This window comes from Lithobates pipiens, unplaced genomic scaffold, assembly GCF_037356315.1.
Source record: "Lithobates pipiens isolate NorthernLeopardFrog02 unplaced genomic scaffold, aLitPip1_a1.2 Scaffold_22, whole genome shotgun sequence".
Classification (NCBI taxonomy): domain Eukaryota; kingdom Metazoa; phylum Chordata; class Amphibia; order Anura; family Ranidae; genus Lithobates; species Lithobates pipiens.
In genome coordinates this window covers 14,306,002-14,329,473 of record NW_027507784.1, presented here as the reverse complement: position 1 = coordinate 14,329,473, position 23,472 = coordinate 14,306,002, and the positions used below count along the sequence as shown (strand labels likewise).

The window sequence follows — 23,472 nt, the reverse complement described above, 5'->3', positions numbered from 1 at the left end:
AGTCTGCTTTTGCCCCTAGATATTCCTGCACCATATAATGCAGATACTGGCAATGGTTGCTTGAACTGATCAGACCTTGGCACTGAGGACTGAAAAATTGTTTAAAGGCATCGGTCAGAGGGCCACGTTCTCCACTGCTCTTCCTCTGACTGAACGAAGCCTCAGCAACATGTTGTCCAGCACCAGGAAATTGAAACCTCCCAGGGTCTGGAACTGCATTGCACAAACCTTTCTTCAAGGCCTCCTGAAGATGTTTTATACTCTGCCCCCTCTGGGGGGGCAGGATGAGTTCTGCAATCTTATCCTTGTAACGTGGAAGGAGTTGCTGTGGACAAGGAGCCGGTGGAATAGACCACTTTGACAGCTGTGCTGGGAGGCAAACTAGTCTTAGCCTGGGTGACCGAGGATGAGGAGGATGAAGACAGCTTTGTTATCCACTCCACTAACTTTTCTGCATGTTCTGGTTCAGTAACACGGCCAGCAGCAGAAAAAAAGGACAAGCGTGCTCCACGGCCACCTGAAGAGGATGCCCCATGTCCACGACCAGCACTGTTGGCTGTAGCCACAGAGGCTGCTTGCCCTCTTTTAGTGGCCTGTAAGCATCTGCCTCTCCTTGGTGGCCTTCCAGACATGATGTGTTTTTTTATTTAGCAACACCGCACTACACTGTATACTGTGTGCACCGCCTGAATTGTATTGGAAACTGTACACGCTGTATTAGACACTGTGTATACTGCCTGCACTGTATTAGAAACATTACACTACAGAATGCACTGTAGATATAGACTACACTGGATGCAGTGTGTATGTGTAAAATAAATAATAAAAAAAAAATATATATATATATATAAATACATTTTCTCAAATACACTGCCACTAACTGAATAACCTGCCTGCTTAATCAAACTCAATTGATCTCTGTCCACGCCAACAACACTACACATGGCCACCATGTAAGCAGCCTTAAATAGTGTGGGGCATGGACTTGGTAGCCCTGATTGGCCAAAGGCACCCTGTCTTTGACCAATTATAGATCTCTCAGCACTGTGATTGGCCAAAGCATGCAGCAATGAACTGCGAGATTGCGGTGCTCGAACTTCCCGCAAACGCGCCATAATGTTCGCTGTTCTGTGAATGTGTGAACACCCGATGTTTGACCTGAACATCAGGCTCATCCCTAGTGTGCGACTGTGGGGGGAAATTAGAGTGTAAGCTCCTTTGGTACAGAGACTGATATGACTGGCTCAGTGATCTCTGTACAGCACTGCGGTATATGTCAGAGCTTTATAAATGTATAATAGTGTGACTGCGTAGGGACATTGGAGTGTAAGCTCTTCTGGTGTAGAGACTGATATGACTGTTCTGTGCCCTTCTAGAGGGGGAGATATTAACAGCAGAGAAGTTCAGAGGTGCCCTGGAGTTTCGCAATGTCACCTTCATGTACCCGAGTCGCCCTGAGGCTGCCATCTTCCAGAATCTCGAGCTCGCCATTCCCTCTGGCTCTGTGATGGCTGTGGTTGGTCCAAGCGGTTCTGGCAAATCCACATTAGTTTCTTTGCTGCTGAGACTCTACGATCCTAATTCTGGTAAGTGATAATTTAGGATTCCTGTTTGGTTTTCATTCTAGATTAGACCTGCCCAACTAGCACTTTAAGGGTCTTCAATGTTATAAAAGCTCACAAACCTAATATACATGGCTCTTTTTCTATTAGAAGGTCATACTATCGCTTACCTTTTTAGTCTGTGTCTTTGATGTCCAAACCATTTGCCAGTACCTAATGAATAGTCTGCTATTAAACAGAGGGGTGTCTAGCCTTGTCTTTCTCCCCATTATATGACATAGCTCTAAAACCAAGTCAAAGTTTTACATAGAAAGTTTTGCATAGGAAGTACTCTAATGGTCAAGGTCGAGCCGACACAGAAGAGGGATCAGTAAAGAACCATCATTGGACAACACTACCAAGCATGTGTCTATCAGTGGCGACCTGTCCATAAGGGGCTCCTTCCCCCATAATCCATGCGCCCGCCCCTTAATCTACATGCTGGGCGCCGGATGCATAGATTTCTATGGTGTGTTTTATTTATTTATTTATTTATTTATTTTTTGGAAGCACAGGATTAGAGCCCGAGGCTCTAACTTGCTTTGAAAAAGGGTGGGCTCAGGGCACAGAGCACCGAGCCCACACGGTTGTGTGACAATAGCGAATTAATATTCCCTATTGTATTCTTGCTTTTCCTTTTGGCCAATCAGGAAGACAATAGGGTCTCAGGACAAACTTCCTGTTTCTCGAGGAGGAGAAGCTTCGGTGTTCTACCGCCCTTGGCGGGAGCAAGGAGCAGCACCCCTGCCCCTCCTCATCTCATAAGGTAAGGCCGCCTTCCCATCAGTCACTCATGTGGTGCTGGGGGGGGGGGGGTGTTGTGTCCCCCCACTGGTGTCTATATAGTTACATCTTCCTTTAGCTGCCTGCGGGAGTGAAGTGATTGGCATAGAATGAGATGTGTAAGCAGGTGCTCACGGAAAGTGTGAATATAATGTAATGTAGGCAACCCCCGGCACACAAAGCCTCTTTTGCAGGCACTCGACTGTCTCCCCATCAGAAGAGCAGCGCAGGGAAGTGTCAGTGAGACACTAATACATTCCAAGTTCAGAGGACTGTCATTGGTCACTGCTAAAGCCAATCACAGTCCTGCTAGCCCCGCCCGCCATCTGGAGGAAGATGGCTTGCTTTGTTGACACTACTAATCTCAGAAAGAAGGGATTTCACTGTGATTGAGAAAACCCCAATTGGGTGAGATTAGTCCTGAACCTTTGCATCACTTAATACTGTTCCTTTAAGCCACAGCCAGTATTCAGCGCAATAAAAATCACACCCAAATTTAGCTTTTTTGGCACAGAAACTTTTTCTGAGCTGTGGGGGCCCAACTTATGATCCTGCACACAGGTCCACTGCTTTCACAAAATGCCCCTGACCTGACCTCATTATATGGCATCCATTCCATATGCCTGTATGTGACATCCCGTACATCCCGTACATCCCGTACATCCCATACAAGCACGTGGGCTGGATGTGAGAGGTGGATCAGGAGGATGAGTGTGCCAGAACAGGTAGATGTGTCTTATCTCCACTTCCTTTTAACCACACATGTCATAGATGAGAAGAGGGTACAGTGGTGGGGCAGATATGCATGAAGGGACAGTGGTGGAAGAGATGAGTGGTTGTTCAGCAGTGGGATAGAAGAGCTGGGGAGCACAGTAGTGGGGCAGATGAGAAGGGGAGGGGGTTCAGTGTTGGGACAGATATGCAAGGGGGTATATGTGAAAGGAAGTGTATTGGTCTGACAGATAAGCAGGAGGTTACAGTGGTGGGGCAGGAGAGCAGGGGGAACAGAGGTGGAGGAGAGGAGCGGGGGGGGGGGGGTACAGAGGTGAGGCAGATGTGAAGGAGGTACGCTGGTAAAGCAGATGAGAAAGCGGGTTAGAGTGAGTGAGCAGATGGGTTCAAAGTTAGGACAGATGAGCAGATGGTTCAGCGGTAAGACAGAAGATCATGGGGCGTACGGTGGTGGAGCAGATGTGCAGGGAGGTACAATTTTTTTTTTTTTTTTTGGGGCAATTTATATGGGAAATGGCTGGTATTGGCGCTTCAATCATTATGGCACCATGGCTGTTATGATGTCAGGATGATTGAAGCGCATTATTTCTACTAATACATTGTAATATAAAATTAAATGGTTCAACTCACCATAATGCAGAATCAGTGGGAGCCCTGAGGGTGTCATTTGCCATGTCGCCTGCCACCAAATGCGCATTGTCACTTGCCGCGTCACTTGTCACCAAATGTGGATTGTTACTTGCCACGTCACCTGCCACACATTGCGGATTGCCACTTGCCATGTCACCTGCCACCAGATGCGGATTGCCACGTAGCCTGCCACACATTGCGGATTGTCACTTGCCACGTCACCTGCCACACATTACGGATTGTCACTTGCCACGTAGCCTGTAATACATTGCGGATTGCCACTTGCCACGTCACCTGCCACACATTGCGGATTGCCACGTCACCTGCCACCAGATGCGGATTGTCACTTGCCACGTAGCCTGCCACACATTGTGGATTGTCACTTGCCACGTTGCCTGCCACCAGATGCGGATTGTCACTTGCCACGTCACCTGCCACCAGATGCGGATTGTCACTTGCCACGTAGCCTGCCACACATTGCGGATTGCCACTTGCCACGTCGCCTACCACACATTGCGGATTGCCACTTGCCACGTAGTCTGCCACACATTGCGGATTGCCACTTGCCATGTAGCCTGCCACACATTGCAGATTGTCACCTACTGTGTTACTTTTCTGCTAAGGTGGTCTTTTGTGTCCCAGAGTGAAGATAAGCAGCATAGAGATGATGTAATCTCTCTGCTGCACACAGCTGCAGGGGTGGGGCAGATGTGCAGGGGTAGGTACAGGGGTGGGGCAGATGAGCGGGGGGGTACAGGGGTGGGGCAGATGAGCAGGGGGGTACAGGGGTGGGGCAGATGGGCAGGGGGGGTACAGGGGTGGGGCAGATGGGCAGGGGGGGTACAGGGGTGGGGCAGATGGGCAGGGGGGGTACAGGGGTGGGGCAGATGGGCAGGGGGGGGGGGTACAGGGGTGGGGCAGATGGGCAGGGGGGGGTACAGGGGTGGGGCAGATGTGTAGGGGGGGTTACAGTGGTAGGACACATGAGCAGGGGGGTCTAGCGGTGAAATAGATTTGAAGGGGGGACAGTGATCTGGGGTGTGAGAGTGCAGGATGTTTGTGTGTGTTTGTTTTTATTTTTTATTTATTTTTTTACTACTACTCAAGTAGTTTACAGCATTTACTCTATGAAAAAAAAAAATCCTTTTCAAGATTAGGAGTGTGAAGTTGACATTTTTTTTGTTATAAAAACGGCACGCTCGATTTCTGGGAAAACATTCTTTGGCACATTTGTGCTCAATAGGTTGCCCACCGCGATATAATGTTTCTGTGAGACTCTTGCAGGTAATCCAGCATATCAGGTGATCTGTGTTGTGCAATGTGTAATGAGTCAGCAGTTTGCCCAGAGAGGAAAAGGTTAAAGTGATTGTAAACGATCTCCTTGTAAGGTTGGATTCACACCTATGGCAGTTTTAGTGCTTTTTGCATTTTGCAGATTTGCACTACAGAACCTGTTCCATATGATAAATGGACTGTAGTACAAATCTGCAAAATGCAAAAAGCACTAAAACTGCCATAGGTGTGAATCCAGCCTAAAACAACCCATGCAGGTTAAAATAGAAATGAAAGGCAAAATGTTTTTGTATAGAGGTCAGGCACTTGCCCGATCTAGGGCTGGCAGGCTGTGGTATCCTCTCCTCCTCTCCCGGGGTGTGGGCAGCAGCTCCAGGTGTCCACCCCTCCTGTTGCTTCCTCCGACGTGTCTCCTCTCTGTTCCTCCAAAGAGGTAGGCATCCAATAGGACTGCCTGACAATTTGGCCAATCTGGAAACTGGTCTCACAACCTGCCTCCTGATTGGCGGGGAGGAACTTTAGTATGAAAATAGCGAAAATTAATTTGCTATCGTCACACAACTGGGTGGGATCGGGGCACAGGGCTCTGTGCTTGAGCCCACCCTTTTTCATGCACCCTCTATGGGCGGGCCACCACTGATGGTACAGCAGGCACATATCAGGAACTTGAAGTGTTGGGGGTAACAAACGCTTTAAGGTTACCAACTCCCGGGTCTTCATGGTCCTGCCTTCGCTGCGGCCCATAAATACAATGGGAGGTAACAATTCAGGGCTTTTTGCCTCCACATGGGGAACTAACTAGAGAAGTGCTGCATCATGTGATTTCTACTGAAGTTTTAATAATAAAAAAAGGTAATGCACTCAGTGCGTAATGCATCAACACATACCCCCCCCTCCCCATTGACAACGTCACGTATGACGAAACGCGCCTGGAGGCAGGTACATGTAGACGTCACCACGCTGTCTTACTAGGAGGACGGACGCTTAATGTGAGGCGACCCGCTTTTCTTTTTTTTTTTTTTTTTTTTATCTGGTAAGCAAGTTTTTCTTAAAGTTTTTCACTGTGGTGCCATTGGGATAAGGATTTACCCTACTACTTTCAAATATGCAAATACATTGTTACGATATTCAATCAAGGATCCTTTTGCAATAATTGAGACTAATTTAGCGCGGCTTCTCTTATTATATCTATTTGATGCCCACAAGTGCCTCGGCCTTCTGGGACTCTCCCTCCTGATTGGCTGAGACACAGCAGCGGTGCCACTGGCTCCCATTGCTGTCAATCAAACTGTTAGCCAATTAGGAGGGGGGGCAAGCCACACCTCCATGTCATGAATGGATAAATGGAGCTGCAGCTCGGGTGTCCCCTTTGCAAGCTGCTCGCTGTGGGGGCACTCGACGGGAGGGAGGTGCCAGCACCTTCAGCTAGAAACCTGAGAAGAGGAGGATCTGGGCTGCCATATGCAAAACCATTACACAGGGTAGGTAAGTATAACCTGTTTGAGATATATCTCTATCATATCTATCATCTCTTGTCTCTTTCGTAAAAAAAAAACAAACCTTTAGAGCCACTTTATCTCAATGGTGCCTGGTCTGAAGTTCTATGTAATGTCGTATCCATAGAACCAGGGCTTGTACAACTGAAAGGGGATGGAGAGGAGAGAAGGGCACTGTACAGGGGTTCAGTGTGCACAGGAGTTGGCAGAAGACTCGGCTAACATGCCATTGCCAAGAGCAATCCTCTAGTGGTGGAGAGTGCCATTGCAGCCAGCCAGCTGGAGTTAGTAGTTGGCCTGGGTGATGGTAACCCTAGTAGCAAGAGATTGGCGAGTTGACTCCCTCCCTTGTGGCCGGTACCCCACACTCAGGATCGATATCACAGCATGGGGAACCTATGCACTTGGCCTGGAGGTATGAGAAGAAGGGGAGAGTAAGAAGTGGATCCACTAAAGTTTTTTGCACAAACAGATGGTCACTGGGAGAGAGGTGGCAATCAAGGTTGTGCTGGTGGAGCGGGACACAGTCTTTGCAATGCCACCTTAAAATACTGTATTGAGAAAGTAAAGATGTTCAGTGCCATGGGAATAGCGTTTCATAGTAAAGAGCTAAATATGGAACTGTGTAAGGTGAACTGCTTGCTTCTACAGTATGTAGACTGCTGCCTTAATGTTGATGCTCACATGACCATGGCTGCATGCCGGGCATTAGTAAATGCATTCCTGAGGGTCTCCACTTTGGGCCATAAGCCTCGCCCATGTGTGTATAATTCTGCTTAATTACGCTTTGGAGATTGGCTGCTTGGGCACCCAATGCTGTCACAATGGGGTGGGGGAAGAATCTTGAATCGGGATGACTTGGAGCTTTACACTTGGGTCCCTCTCTTCATTGCCACTGGCGTTCATGGTGACAGAAGTGTAAAGGGGTGGTACATATGGACAGGGTGGAGATATGAAATTTGTGAACAGACTCACTTTAACCCCTTGATACTCAGCCCCAATGTCCCTTTAACTGGGTCCTAACGTCCAGGGCTGTGGGAAGAACTGTGTGATCACTTGTCCACTGTGAATGGCTGTCACTTAGCTCACAACCACAGGTCAATGATTGCATTTTAGGAAATTACATACAAGTCTAGGCTTAGATGGTGATCTTTAGATTGGGTCACCTTCTTCCTTTAAACCCTATGTGTGTGTCTACGTCATACAACTTAATCTATTGGCTTTTCTTCTAGGGTCTATCCACATTGACGGTCATGATGTGCGCCGCTTGAATCCACTCTGGTTACGCTCCAAGATCGGGACAGTCAGCCAGGTAAGACCCATCACTTCTACGGTGTGTCTAAAAAGTACAGTGGTTCCATATGTCAATGGCAACATGGGCATGGTGGCTGCACATGGCTATCCAGGGACATATCGAAAAGCTTCACCCAGTGTGGAGTACACCTAAGCATCAGGATAAACCTGCTGCGAATGTAGTCTGAGGTAGGGTCACAGTACAATGGAGCAACGAGTGAACATCAAATTCTTCTACAAATTGGGGAAAACCGAGATGAAGAGACGCATGAAATCTTGGTTTAGGGGATGTAGTTTGTGAGCAGGAAAGGTGTTTGGTCAAATGCTTTCACGACGGGAAGGAAACATCTGAGGGTGAGCCACGTTTTGGGTCGGTTGTTGATGAGCAGAACCCCAGACCTGATTGAGCACGATAAATGTTGGCACGGGATCGGCGACTTACTCTACGATTGATGTTGGAGGAATTGGGCATTAGCAAGGACATGGTGCTCACCATCGCCTTCGAAGATTTGGGTAAGCATAAGATCTGTTCTCGGTTTGTGCCGCACAAGCTGACAGACTAAAGCCTTGTACACACGGTCGGAGAATCCGCCGGAATCTGTCCTATCGGACCGTGTCATCGGATAATCCGACTGTGTGTGGGATGCATCGGACTGATTCCGTCCGAATCTCCGTCGGACCCAATTTTCCAAAATGTTGGAAATATTTCCCGACCAACTGGGCCGGTCGGACCTAATCCGATCATGTGTAGAGAATTTTGATCGGACCAGGTGCCACGCATGCTCAGATCAAATTCCTACATCAAAGCTATTGGCTACTAACCTGAACGTAGTCCCATCGTAACGAAATAACGTCATCACGTTCTGAAAGATCGGATTTTTCGCCAACTTTGTCCGACCGTGTGTATGCAACAGTTTCGGACAAGATCCGACGGACAAAATCCAATGGACAAAATCCGACGGATTTGGTTGGCAAAATCTCAGACCGTGTGTACAAGGGCTAACAGATATTTCATTGCCATGTGTGACCAGGATGCATGCATCCTTTCTGCGAACCATCATCACAGGGGATGAGACTTGGTGCCCTGATCTGGAATGAAAGCGGTAATCGATGGAATGGCGTTCACTGTCTTCCCCGTGACCCAAAAAGTCACCTGCTCAAGTCCATGGTCAAGACCATGTTGATGGCCTTCTTTGACAACGATGGCATCATCCATAATGAATTTGTTTCTGCGGGTCAAACCATGAACGCTGCAGTCTACGAGGAAGTTTTGAAATGGTTGCTAGGACTCATCCGCCGTGTTCAGCCAGAGTTGCACAGGACTAGACAGTGAATGTTACATGCCTGCGTACTGTGCGATCTGCACAGCATACCTGTTCTCGATTAATAACCACACTCTCCAGATCTGGTGCTTGCGGACTTTTTCCTGTTTCCCTGCCTGAAGAGCTTCATGAAAGGAGCACGTTTTTGAGTATGTGGCGGCAATTCAAGAATGTGTGACAGCGGTTCTGTGATTGGTTCAGGGCCGTCTTTAAGGCAGGGCAAAAAGGGCAGCTGCTTTGGGCCCCACAACAATGACAACTATCCTAGTTTACATTCGCTTGTCCCTTGAAGTTTTAGTCCTGTGCTGCTACTAATGCTGCCCAGCTCTGCCCTATTGTTGTGTACAGATGACTCACCAGCAGACCTGTGTTTACATGTAAATACTGGCATTCATATGTAAATAGCAGTGACATGCATATGTAAAGAGCTGAGGCCAACTGCATTGATATGTAAATAAAGGCAGCTTTCATAGGTATATCATGGCCCCCCCCCCTGCAGTGAGGAGAAGATGTGCTGTAACCTATAGCAACCAGTGAGCAGTATTACTGTACAGCAATCTCTAGCAGCCAATCAATCAACAAGCAGAAATGTGCTGTAACCTCTAGCAACTAATCAGTGAGCCTTAAGGAGTGCTGTAACCTCTAGCAACCAGTCAGTATGCAGTAATGATATGCTGTAACCTCTGGCAACCCATCGCAATCACTGCCTGATCTGATACAGTAAACTGATTTTAAGTCTGGCTGCTATTTATTGTATGTCTCAGAGAAGGTGGAGAGCGAAATTGCATGGGGGGAGGGGGCCCTAAGAAAATTTTTGCCCAGGGTCCAATCAATATTAAAGACGGCCCTGGATTGGTTCCTAAAGAGGCCTTTGCTGTTAGTTTCCAGAAGCTTTTTGACCGTTGCCAAAAGTGTGTTGTGAAGGATGGTGATTATTTTGAAGGCCAATAAAGGTCATTTGTTTGTATCTTCTGTCTTGTTTGTTTTCTGATACTATGCACCATACATATTAGACACCCCTCGTATTTCCAGAAGACAGAGAGTGGTGACCTGTCATATGACTGTGTAAGAAAAAGTGCAGAAGGAGGAACTGAAAATGTTCTTTTGTTGTAGTAGGCAAGAAGGAGACTTTACAGCAAGGACAGCTAGTGGCCATAACCAGGAACTGCACAGAAGAATTTCGCCACGTGTTTCAGAATTATGGTGTCTGATTTAGAGTGAAATCAATGTTGCAATCAGTGGTAGCTGCTCCTTTTAGGGTCACCGCTTAGCTATCCATGTGTCCGGCCCCCTAATCTACATGCAGGTTACCAGACGCATGGATTTCAATGAGTGTCTGTTTTAATTTTTTGAAGCATGTGTATAGAACCACAGACTTTAATAGACTTTGAAAAAGGGTGGGCTCTGCGCCCCCCCGAGCACACCGTTGTGTGACAATAGCGAATTAATTGACACTGATTCTACTCCCGGCAAATCGGGAAGAGGGTCTTGAGACCCGTTTCCTGATTCTCCAAAAGGAGAAGCGATCTTATTGGCCTAGTAGGAGGAGGGAGGAGACGCGTGGCCACCGCGATGCTGAGGAGGCGACACGGGAAGCTGCCGCCTGAGAGGAAGGAAGGAAGCGCTGCCCATGCCATAGATGGGGTAATTGTGGGGCTGAGCAACCATGGGGAGGGGGGTGATTTGCGATTTACCACAACTGACCCACAGGGGAGGGGTCCCGACCAACGAGGGGGGGAGGTGGCTGTGGGTGCATTGTTTGCCGCCCCCCCAAAAAAAAACACCAGCTGCCACTGGTTGCACAACATATCGGGACAGAAATGGGGAGTATGACATTGCTGACTTGTTTTTTTGAAGATGCCATCCTTGCTTTGCTACCTATTCAGTCACTAAGCATGCAGCCAATGAAGTGTCAAGACACTGTTGCATAGTTTCAGTACATAGTTGGTCAAGGTTGAATAAAGCCACCAATCCATCCAGCTCACCCTGTGAGGGTGTGGATGTGTCTTTATCTCCAATACCATTTCCCATATCCCTTGCGATCGCTAATATGACCAAATCCAATTTTTATTCTATTTTTTTCTTTTAAATTAACACTCCCTGCCAACACCACCAGTTGTGGATGTGGGTTCCACATCCTTATTGCTCTTAACAATAAAGAACCGCATAGTCTGTGATTGGCAGACCAGTCCTAAACCTTTAAATCTAGCCATTCAAAAATGTATCTGTTTTGTAGAAAGTTTTTGGATAACTATTTACTGCTCACTTTCACCCAAACCAGTACCAATACTCTATACCACCACATTTTTGGTGTCGTTCATTATTTGCAATGGAGAAAACTGGGGAACTGGCCTCGGTGAATTTATATGTCAATTTACTTGTAGCTTTTTTTTTTTTTTATTTTTTTTTTTATTGTGTGACATGACTTTGTTTTATTGACAAACCCCGTGTGATAACCGTGTTGGCATTAGAAAAAAAGTGAAAAATCCTAAGCCGCGCTTAACTTATACAAACGACTAATTGTGCAAAAAAAAAAAAAATTGTGTTAGAATAAATAGTAAACAAGGTATAACAACCCTATATAAATTAGTGTATATCTATAACATGCATGATATAAAACACACGTATATTAATATCTCAAAACGTAGAATCTAACCCTTACAATAAATTTCCATAACATAAACCTATATCAACATAAAAATAAAAAAGAGATGAGACAAAAACACCCAGTGTATGAGCAATAAGTCCGTAATACATGAGCCACCAAACTGATTATCGCAGAACTGTAAATAAAGTCCTCCAAAAAATAAGCCACAATATTCGTAGAAAATCCACCACTAAATCCAATGGGAAAAAGGAGTGTTCAATCCACCACCAACATGCGATAAGATTTGACGCTTACCAGAAAGCCATGACCCCCCCCCCCCCCCACTACAGAGGGTCACACGAGACTTGTAAAAATGGATACCACTTCCAGCCGGGGGGGGTCATCGGTGTCCTCCTAGTTCCACCGCTCCAATGGGGGTTGGGAAGAAGACTTACTCCCGGACGTCTTACTCAGAGGTCCAAAAAGGGACTCAAAAAGCAGGGGCATCAAAACCATAAAGGGAAAAATCGAACTCGAAATAGTGTAAAACCCTTTATTATTAAAGATAAAAAAGTAAAACTACACTTACAAATGTATAGAAGAAATTAAGCCTTAAGTCCGTTGCGCCGGCCGGACGCACACGGACAGACCCGTTCTCCTGGAAACCGTCACAAACACGAGGTGATGAATAGCGTACCGCTCAGCCCTACGCATTTCGCAACAAAATTGCGTCATCCAGGGGCACGAAAAGAAAAAAAGTAATATCTTTCTTTTAGAAAAATTTTGTCCAAGAATTCCTCAGAGTGAAATTTTTAAGTCCAAGTTCAATTACATTTTAAAGGCAATTTTCAATTTTTTGCAAAATCGCTCTGTACTTCCCCAACCAACACACAGAACAAATGTAGCAACCACCTCTAGGACCCGGTTCTCACCCAATTGTCCAATGTCTTCCTTCCCATAACCCCACAATGGAAGCATTGTCATTTGGCTGGTACATTGCTCTGCAGAGCAGTCCTTAAAACGCCGGAACAAGTCCAGGAGGAACTTGGCTCTACTCTACTATTCTACCTCACTTTATTTCCTTGCTGATCGGGTTATGTCATCATTGAGAATATCCAAGTTTATTTACAATAAAGTGGCTGTAGCAAAAAATACATCGCGTTACACAGGGTAACAATCTCATTATATAAAAAAAAAAAACAGGATTCCTAAATTAATCCCATCAGAGTCCTTTTGCTAATCAATGTTTGGACAACACATAAGTAACAATAACAATCTTCTATTTCCTATATTCTTGTTGCAGGAACCGGTCCTCTTTTCTTGCTCCATCTCGGAGAACATTGCATATGGGGCAGAGGACCCATCTTCCGTCACCCGGGAGGAGATCCGCCGGGTCGCTGACATCGCCAATGCTTTGAGCTTTGTGGAAAACTTTCCGAAAGGCTTCGATACGGTGGTTGGAGAGAAAGGCGTCTTGCTGTCAGGTAGATTTCTGACTTGCTTTGTAAAGATGCCCTCTCATAACAAAACTCAAGCAATTGCCCTGCAAACACATTCTTCCATATTTAGTTGTGAGCTTTCAGCTTTATATTGTCTTACAAGCTTTTTGTGAAGTGAGATGAGATGATTCTGTAGCCTGGAAAAAGCCTAAGCTTAGGTGAAAATGGTGATTCTCAGCCACCAGCCTGTGGCCCACTGCCGGGCCATGACCTCCCTTCTCCCAGGCCTCCAGTCTGCTGCAGATCTCTTAACCTCCTACAGTGCCTCCCAGCCTCCAGTGCCATACTCCCACAATAACCCCCCAGTATCATCCACCAGTTTGTGGCCCACTGCCGGGCCATGACCTCCATTCTCCCAGGCCTCCAGTCTGCTGCACATCTCTTAACCTCTCAGCTCCTATAATACCTCCCATAGGACCCTCTGAGAGCCATAAGCCTTCACAGGGTCACATAGCCTGTCACAATAACCCCCCAGTATCATCCACCAGTTTGTGGCCCTCTGCCAGGGCATGATCTCCATTCTCCCAGGCCTCCAGTCTGCTGCAGATCTCTTCACCTCTCAGCTCCTATAATACCTCCCACAGGACCCTCTGAGAGCCATAAGCCTTCACAGGGTCACATAGCCTGTCACAATAACCCCCCAGTATCATCCACCAGTTTGTGGCCCTCTGCCAGGGCATGACCTCCATTCTCCCAGGCCTCCAGTCTGCTGCAGATCTCTTCACCTCTCAGCTCCTATAATACCTCCCACAGGACCCTCTGAGAGCCATAAGCCTTCACAGGGTCACATAGCCTGCCATAATAAGCCCCCAGCCACCAGCCTGTGGCCCACTGCCGGGCCATGACATCCTTTTCTCCCAGGCCTCCAGCCGCTTCAGATTACTTAACCTCCCTCAGTGCCTCTCAGCTCCTATAGTGCCCCCCCCAGCCTCCCATAGACCCCTCAGCCTCCATAGTGCCACCTAACCTCCCACAATAACCCCCCAGTTTCATCCACTAGTTTCTGGCCCGCTTCCAAAGCATGACCTCCCTACTCCCAGGTCTACAGTCTGCTGCAGATCGCTTAACCTCTCACAGTGCCTCCCAGCCTCCTATAGTACTTCCCACCGGACCCTCAGAGCCATCAACCTTCACAGGGCCACACAGCTTGCCACAATAAGCCACCAGCCTGTGGTACACTGCAAGGCCATGACCTCCCTTCTCCCAGGCCTCCAGTCTGCTGCAGATCCCCTAACCTACCCCAATGCTTCCCAGCTCCCATAGTGCCTCCCAACCTCCCATAGGGCCCCCTTTAAAAGCCATCGGTCTAAAATGCCCCCCCCCCCCAGACTGCTGCAGAGCCTCCAGTCCTCCATAGTACCCCCAACCTCAAACAGTGACACACAGTGCCCCTCAGCTTCCTCCAGAGATCTCCTCCTCTACAGCATGGGTCTTCAAACTACGGCCCTCCAGTTGTTCAGGAACTACAATTCCCATCATGCCTAGTCATGTCTGTGAATGTCAGAGTTTTACAATGCCTCATGGGACGTGTAGTTTCATAACAGCTGGAGGGCCGTAGTTTGAGGATCCCTGCTCTACAGGGTAACCAGGTTTGATGCAGAGTCTCCTAACCCAGTGGTCACCAACCCTGTCTTCAGGGCCCACTAACAGGCCAGGCTTTATGTATTACCTTGGGGGGAGATGCAGACTAGAATACGGCAATCACTGAGCAGCAAATTATATCACCTGTGATGGATTTCAGTTATCTTGCAAACCTGGCCTGTTAGTGGGCCCCGAGGACAGGAGTTGATGACCGCTGTGCTGACCCACCCCACAACCTCCCCTCCATTCTCCCACAGTGACACCCATCCCCTTCCAGCATTTCAATACGTGGTTTTCATTCCCATTCTTTTATTGCTTGAGAACAAACAATTTTTTTTACAGTTGGAACATGGAATGTTTTACCAGGCCCTGGTCTCGAAAAGATTGAGAACCACTGGCTTAAAATATTTCTCTAACCAAAATGCTTCATTTTAAATGGAGTAGGAAAGGGTTAAAGCCTCTGTCATGGATATAGTTGTCCCCGGCACAGGAGATCTGGAAAAACATTGAAATGAGGGCACTTTGTTTCAGTGACAACTGTCTAAGAGGGGAATTCCCCTCACATTTGGAGAGTTTTCTTGCTGCTTCCTGTTGTAAATCAAGAAGTGAAATTGCCCGACAAAAGTAAATGAAAAATGGCTTTAAATCTACTTTCATTTCCATTCACACAGATGTTATGATTTCCTGAACTTCTGTGGTTTTTTTTTTTTTCTTCAATTTTGTAGGTGGTCAGAAACAACGAATAGCCATCGCCCGGGCACTTCTTAAGGTAAACTAAAATGCACTACAGTCTGTGATCCCTAGGAGGCGCTGTTCTTCAACAGTTTATAGATCCCATTGTGTTAAGGCAATGGTACACTTCAAGTTGGTTCCATACAACTTTATATTCTATTCTTCCCATGCTGTGTGGACTACAGGAAAGGATCAAAGTAGGACTACTCTGTCACCATTGGCTGACTTTTTTTCGTAGGTACCCATACCTGTACACCTGGATGCCTTAAGAGGACTTTCTTAAAGCTGAACTCCATGTATCGTATTTATTGTTAAATATTAACCTCTTGGCGCCTCCCGGCCCCTTAAGAGGTTTAGGATGCTGGGAGGCGGGGTGAGGGTTATGATCATGTGACTGGCTGTCACGGCGGTCACATGACTGATAAGCTCCTGATCACTACTTTCCGTTTTAGACCTGTGCAGAACAAAAAAAATGTGTTTTGATACGTTAATTTTCTGAATTTGTTTTTCGTTCGTTTTCGAATTTTCAAAGAGAATAAAATAGAATAGAAATTAAAGGAATAGAAGCAAAAAAATTATTTTATTTTTTTATATTTTTTCTATTTTGTTCGCTTTGGAAATTCCAAAACTATTTTGAATTTTTATCCACTTTTTTTTTTTTTCCTGATTCATTTAAATTCGGTACTATTCGAATACATCCAAATTTCTGAAAAATTAAAATTCATCGGAATCTTATTCAGAATGAAACAAACTTTCCATTAGCCGTTGGTAACTGTGGCGGGAGCACGCAGGGATGCACTCTCGGCACAGCAGTAGTTACACTAATTCATCATTTGTGTGCGACCAGCATAGATATATATATATATAATATATTGTATATTCTGCAAACATAATATGTGTGAAAATATATAGTGTGTGTGTGTGTATACACACATTCTATACCTGTGGGACAGCTGTGGAAGTAGAGAATCACTGTGGTTTACTGGGTCCTGTGCCAAGATGCCACCCTTCCGCATTTTAAACACAGGGGGTCAGTCGCTGGGCACTGCGGTCATTCAGAAAGGGTCTTTTGTTTTTGTTTTTTAATGAATGTAAGGTGTTATCTGATTGGGTAAGGTGGAGATCATGACTTTGCCACTTCACCTTTCCACCTTACACAGTTCAACTGTCAATAGAGAAGAGATTAAGGTTTATTCTGAACAAAAGTTGGGACAGAACTTTGGCTGTATGGTCATCCGGATAACCATTTATTTTTGGTTCATGTGGTTGAGGAGAAAAGGAGGACACTCGTCCCCTCTCCCTTCCTGGCCTGCCTGGCTGCATGATAAGGGTCTGGAATGTTTTTTGAAGGGGGTGTTTTTTGCATTGGGTCCCCCAAAAATTCATACCAGACCTGAAGGAGGAACCACGTGTGTGTGTTTTTTTTTTTTTTGGAATCCCTCATAAAATTCATTTGCAGAGTACCTCCAACCTGTGTTTTGTTTTTGGGGTGTTTGTTGCATTGGGCCCCCCCACAAATGAATGCCAGACCTTAAAGGGCATTGGATTAAAGAAGGAACCACATTGTTTGTTTATCTTTATTTTTTTGTGGGGTTCCCCAATAAAATTCATTTGACGAGGACTTCAAGATTTGTTTGGGTTTTTTTTTTTCCATTGGATCCCACCCAAAGAAAATCACACCAGACCTGAATTGCATGGTATGCATTAGAGAAGGAACCACAAGTTTTTTTATTTTATTTTTTAGTCTTTTTTTTTTTTTTTTTTTTTGTCGGTTTCCATAATAAAATCAATTTTGAGAGAACCTCTAGCTGTTTGCTTGGTGGGAGGAGTTGCATTGGGCCCACCATAAAACTTACACCAAGCTTGAAGGGCCTGCTATCAATTAGAGAAATATACCCCATGTGTATTTTTTTTTTTTTTTATTTTTTTTTTTTGTGGGGGTTCCCTGAAAAAAATGAAAAATTGGAAAAGACCATAAGCTGTGTGTGTTTTTTTTTTTTTTTTTTTTTTTTTTATTTATTTCTTTTGGAGCTCATTATGCTTTTGTCTTGCAGGTATATATTTTTTTTTTTATTTATTTTGGGGGAGGGGATGGGGGGGGCGGTTACAACCTCTTGAAGAGGTCAGGAACAGTCAAAATACTAGCAATTAAAGCACATTTATTTTCTATGTAAATGTTGATTTTGCTCTAGTAGGTTGTATAAATTGTGCACTTAAGCAGGGCCACGGAATCCCCCAAGCATGCCATTTTAATTGTTTTGCATTCTTTGTTTTTTTTATTTTATTTTTTTTACTTTTCAGTATTACTATAATTGTTGCTGACCGCCAAACAAAATTTTGTAAAAAATGTGTTTTGCTTTTGTTGCGTGTTCCCCAGATTACCTTCACCCTTCCTCATTCCATTTGTTTGATAATCCCTTACCTATTAGCCTAGAAAATGGCAGAACTGTGTTTTTTTTTTTTTTTTAACATTTTGGATCCCATTGGCTTCAGTAGGGCTTGGATTGGACACCTGAACTTTTCTCATGTTCACCCAAATTCCCTGTACACACGGTCGGAAATTCCGATGGAAAAAGTCAGATCGGATTATGTTGTCGAAAAATCCGATCGTGTGTGGGCTCTATCGGACTTTTTCTGTCGGATTTTCCGACGCACAAAGTTTTTGAGAGCTGGATCTAAAATTTTCCAACAACAAAATCCGATCGCATAAATTTTCCGATCGTGTGTAGACAATTCCTGACGCACAAAGTGCCATGCATGCTCAGAATAAACTAAGAGATGAAAGCTATTGGCCACTGGCACGATTATAGTCCCGCCGTACTTGTTGTACGTCGCCTCATTCAGAACAATCGGATTTTCCGACAACTTTGTGCGACCTGTGTGTATGCAACACAAGTTTGGGACAAAATCCGTTGGAAAAAATCCGACGGATTTTGTGGTCGGAATGTCCCACCGTGTGTACGGGGCAAAAGTGTGTTGAGCTCCTCACTAGTTGTCAGGGGTAATGTTATTATTCCCCCCCCCCCCACTGTGAACTATAACTCCGTATTATTCTTCTCCACAGGATCCCAGAATTCTCCTCCTGGATGAAGCGACAAGGTAATAATCTTATCTCAGCTTTGTCATCCAACCAGTTAGGCACTGTCTAAAAGTAGAAAAAATAAAAATTATGAAAACAAAATAAAGGATTTAGAATTACAACAGCCTGAGATTCAGCTGACCTGTATGCCAAGAGTCCAAACATCACAACCCCTTCATATTCCGGAGAAATCTTCCTTGTATAAAGCAAAGTGATGTACATAGAAAATCTCCATGGTGCTAAACAAGTAAAACACGTCGGCTCACATTTTGATAATTGCTGTAGTACTGGTTAAAGTGGAAGTAAACCCTTCTATCGTTTTCAGTCAAGGAAGCCGCCATCTTGGCCTCTAATGATTCTTCAACTGCCATAATGCTGCACATGTGATCAGTTATGAAACCAGCCATTGGATGGTTTGAAAGTTTGGTTGAGAGCACAACCAATGGGAAAGTTAGCATTTCCGGCATGCCGGGAATGTAAGTGTTTTTTGAAACTGGGTTTACTCCCGCTTTTAAAATAAACATTACTGCAAGACATGGCAGCATGCGCACCAATGTACCATTCATTTTGAGTGCCACCACAATACACTGGTGAAGTAGTGGGCGGTATTCCACATGTGGTACCTTGTGGATCAGTCTAATTCCCTCCAAACAAGAGTTCACGTGATCCAGGTGGTCCGCTCTTCTCGTAGACCGGTAAAGCGGTCCGAACACCGGTGGGGAAGTATCCAATGTTATTGGGCTCACCGTGTCCCCAGTCCCACTCAAAGGTCCCTCACTGTCAACACCTTGGTAATGAGTGGTCCCCATCTTCAGGGTCTGCTTCTCCCAAACCAGCCCTCCAAACATAATAGAAAGTATCACACTGCCGTTATGTTGGCCGAAATACAACTTTGTCTTTTTGTAGTGTTGAGAATAACTCACCTAGCTCTACTTTCCCACGCATTTGCTTTAGGGCTTAAGCCTTGTACACACGATCGGATTTTCTGACAGGAATTGTGGGATGACGGACTGTTGGTGGAAAATCCGACCATTTTGTACACTCCATTGGACAATTGTCGGATTTTCCGAGCGCGTGTACACAAGTCCATCGGACAAAAGTCCAAAGTACAAACACGCATCCTCGGAATCGATGCTCACCAGACTAGCAGAAGGAGCCCAAAAGGTGAAGCTAGTAAGATGAAAAAACACGTAGTACGCCCCTACTTTTGTATTTGTTGGCCGACAATTGTGTGCTATTTGTATGCAAGACAAATTCCTGGCCCAAGGCCCTTTGGACAAAAAGTCCAAAGCTTTGTCTGGAAAATCCGACCGTGTGTACGAGGCTTTAATTGTAGATGTACCTGTAGAAATGAGTCTGAAGGAGCAAGGCAGAGCATCCATACATTAGGGATGAGCCCGATGTTTGAGTCGAACATCAGGTGTTCATTTGCTCGCACATGATCCAAACATATGGGGCGTTGGCAGCAAGTTCAAGCGCCATGGAATGCCCCATAATGCACTGCGAGATTGTGGTTTTGTTTATTTTTTTGTATTTTTAAAGCCACATTAGCTTGAAAACGGCTAGGAATCCACCCACTTGTGACACATGCGAATCAAAATTCGCTATTGTCTTCCGGATTCTCCTCCTGGCCAGTCGGGAGAGGAGGCTGATCAGGTTGGCCGGGAGAAGAAGGATTTGTTTGCCACCCCCCTCAAAAAATGTTTATCACCAGCTACCACTGGACTAGTCAGCCATGGTGAGAAGAACATTCTCTATTTGAGTGTCAGGAGCTTTCCCTGAGTCACTCCTGTATGGGATAAACATGTGCAATCGTTTTGGTTCCAAATTCGGTTTTAATGAATTTTGACATTTGTTAATTCCGAAATTTCCAAATTTCTGAATTTTTTTTAATTTTTTTTAATTTCAGAATTTTTTAAAATGTCCAAAAAATTGGAAATTTGAACATTTCGGAAACTTGAAAATTTGAAATTTAGGAAATTCAACTATTCTAAATTTCATAAATTAAAAAATTCTAAAATTTGGAAATTTTGAAAATCGGAAAATTTGAAAACCCGAAAATCTGAAATAATAACTAATTATAGGTATTGGGATTTTATTTCAAATTTGGCTGTTAGTGAACGTAACGAGTACGAATTATCTGAAATAACGAATGCCACATCTAAACGAATGGAATGTAACGATCTAATAATAATAATAATAAAAATGTATTATTTATTATTCATTTGTTCCATTCTATTTGTTTAGATGTAGCATTTGTCATTTTAGATAATTCGTAACTTTAAATGAATTTGTATTTGTGTTCACAAACAGCCAAATTTGAAAGGAAATTCCAATACCTATAATTTAATGGTTAGTTAATTTTTTTGAATTTTAATGATTTTCATTTATTTTTTTTCAGATTGTTCGAATTTTAGAATTTTCGAATTCTGAAAATTTGGAAATTTGACAATTTTTTTATTTTTTTCGGTATTCCAGATTTCCCCCCAAAAAATGAATGAAACGAAAACGACATATTTTTTTTTTTTTTTTTTGTCAATGCACATATCTAGTATGGAATAAGCTGTCAGGTCGTGTGCATGTAGTCAATCAACGTTCTTCTCACAAAAGCCACTCCACCCAAAAGTGACATTCCAGTTGTAGGTGGAGTGTTTTTTTTTTTTTTTTTTTTTTTTTTTTTTTTTTGGTAGGCTCTTTTCCATTCACTGTCAATACCTTTGTTGGAGGGTGGTGAGATCTTCCCTGTCCCAGTTTCTGACTCTGGGAATGCCCAAAAGCCAATAATATGAAACCAAAGTGAGAGTGGAGTAAATCCTCCAAAATGTATTTTATTTATTTTTTATTTATTTTTTTTACATATTTTCTTTTTTTTTTCAGCGCATTGGATGCAGAAAACGAATTCCTGGTTCAGGAAGCCCTGGACCGGCTGATGGATGGACGGACGGTCCTCATCATCGCCCACCGCCTCTCCACCATCCAGAACGCGGACGCGGTGGCGGTGATTGACCAGGGCCGGGTGGTGGAGTGCGGTAAACACGAGCAGCTGCTGAAAAACAAAGACGGGCTGTTCAGTAAACTCATGGACAAGCAGGCCACCCTCCTGCGCAGCAGAGACGCCATCCTCACCGCACAGTGACACCTTTCTCCTCTGGGATGCCAACTTTATTTTTATTTTTAAATCTTATTTTTTATTTTATTTTTATTTTTTTTTTACTTTTTTACATTTTCCCTTTTTTATGTTTCAGTGAAGATAGAAGAGGGGTATTTTTGACATGCTATCTTTTTTTCTTTTTTTTTTCTTTTTTTTTTAATCCAACAATTTTTTTTTTTAAGTGCCGTTCATGTTTACATTGTAATGGTCCTCCTGATTGTTTAATGTTCTGATTCTTGTACTGAAAACATATATATTTATATAAATTGGCAATAATGAAATGATTGAACTTTTTTAATATAAAATAAAAAAATATATAAAAGGATATATTGTAAGGAATAAAAATGACATTTTATGTGAAAGGATATCTGTCTGTCGGTCGTTTTCATTGAGTGGCTGCTAGAAGCAAAGTCTGCTGGGAGTAATACTAGTTCTATGGAAGCCAATGGCTATCAGGCTTGTGAGGCTGGACTTTTCTTAATGCTTTTCTTTTACTGTATGATGAACACAGTATCACGGGGCCCGGGGCCCCATCCATTCAGAAGGGGGGCGACTTTACTGCCTTATTGCTGACTATTCTGGCTCACCTCATATTGCAGGGGGATCTGAGCCGCCACCCCCCCCCCCCCTCCATTGCTGTTTGCCCCCCATGTACATTTTAACAAAAATATTTTTAGATTTTTTTTGAGGGGGGGGGGGGGGGCGGGGGCTGTGTATATTTCTAACAGCAGCCCAGTCTGGCCCCACCCCTTTCATTCATTGAATTTCAGTTCTTTCAATCATGGAGGTTCAACATCGCATGTAGGTCTTACCCAGGGGGGGGTCTGCATGCAAATGCATCCTGCCTAGCAACTCCCACTTAACTGACATCCAGACCATCGAGACATTTTGATATTTGCATAACTCCTCCCCAGGAGGCAGCCCACTGCTTGCCTCAGGGCTGGGAACTCTTGGGGGCAGGGCTGGACTGGGAAAGAAACTTGGCCCTGGACTTCATCCAGACCGGCCCACTTACGTTTTGAGTGTCCTATCAGCACCCCCTTACATCAGTGTCCCCCATCAGCAGCCCCCTTACATCAGAGTGTCCCCCATCAGCAGCCCCCTTACATCAGAGTGTCCCATCAGCAGCCCCTTACATCAGAGTGTCCCATCAGCACCCCCTTACATCAGTGTCCCATCAGCAGCCCCCTTACATCAGAGTGTCCCATCAGCAGCCCCCTTACATCAGAGTGTCCCATCAGCAGCCCCCTTACATCAGAGTGTCCCATCAGCAGCCCCCTTACATCAGAGTGGCCCACTGAGCCATCAGCCCACCGGGAAACTCCCGGTAGTCCCGATGGCCAGTACATGCCTGCTGGGGGGGGGGGGGGGTACTACTGAGGCCATACCGGGTGCTGTGATTTCAGGGAGCTGCGTACAGCCCCTCCCGCCAGCCATGATCTGCTGCATTACATCTACACGCTTCCCGACTTTTTGAGATGGGAAGGAGGGACACCTATCGGCAAAGGTATGCAGGCATAGGACACACCCCTGGCCACACCCCCTTAAAGGAGAATTGTACAAAAAAAAAACAAGATTGGTTAAACCCACAAGTGCTTTTTTTTTTTTTTTTTTTTTATCACTACTATTCCTTTATATTGGCTTTTGGAATCTACAAATGCAGCAATTTAGAAATCTGATGAAAGGTTTAGCG

At 44.9% G+C, this 23,472-nt stretch overlaps 1 protein-coding gene across 2 annotated transcripts in view; it reads left to right on the top strand.

Moving 5' to 3' along the window:
- ABCB10 (ATP binding cassette subfamily B member 10) overlaps positions 1–22,141 on the top strand; it is a 56,285-nt gene extending 34,144 nt beyond the window's left edge. For both annotated transcript variants that reach the window (XM_077446926.1, XM_077446925.1), the window contains 6 exons: positions 1,377–1,586; positions 7,768–7,847; positions 13,041–13,221; positions 15,543–15,586; positions 18,614–18,648; positions 21,506–22,141. In XM_077446926.1, coding sequence (XP_077303052.1) covers positions 1,377–1,586; positions 7,768–7,847; positions 13,041–13,221; positions 15,543–15,586; positions 18,614–18,648; positions 21,506–21,764 — 809 coding nt within the window. In that variant the 3' untranslated portion in view covers positions 21,765–22,141. The remainder of the gene's footprint in view (positions 1–1,376; positions 1,587–7,767; positions 7,848–13,040; positions 13,222–15,542; positions 15,587–18,613; positions 18,649–21,505) is intronic.
- The last annotated feature ends 1,331 nt before the right edge of the window (positions 22,142–23,472 follow it).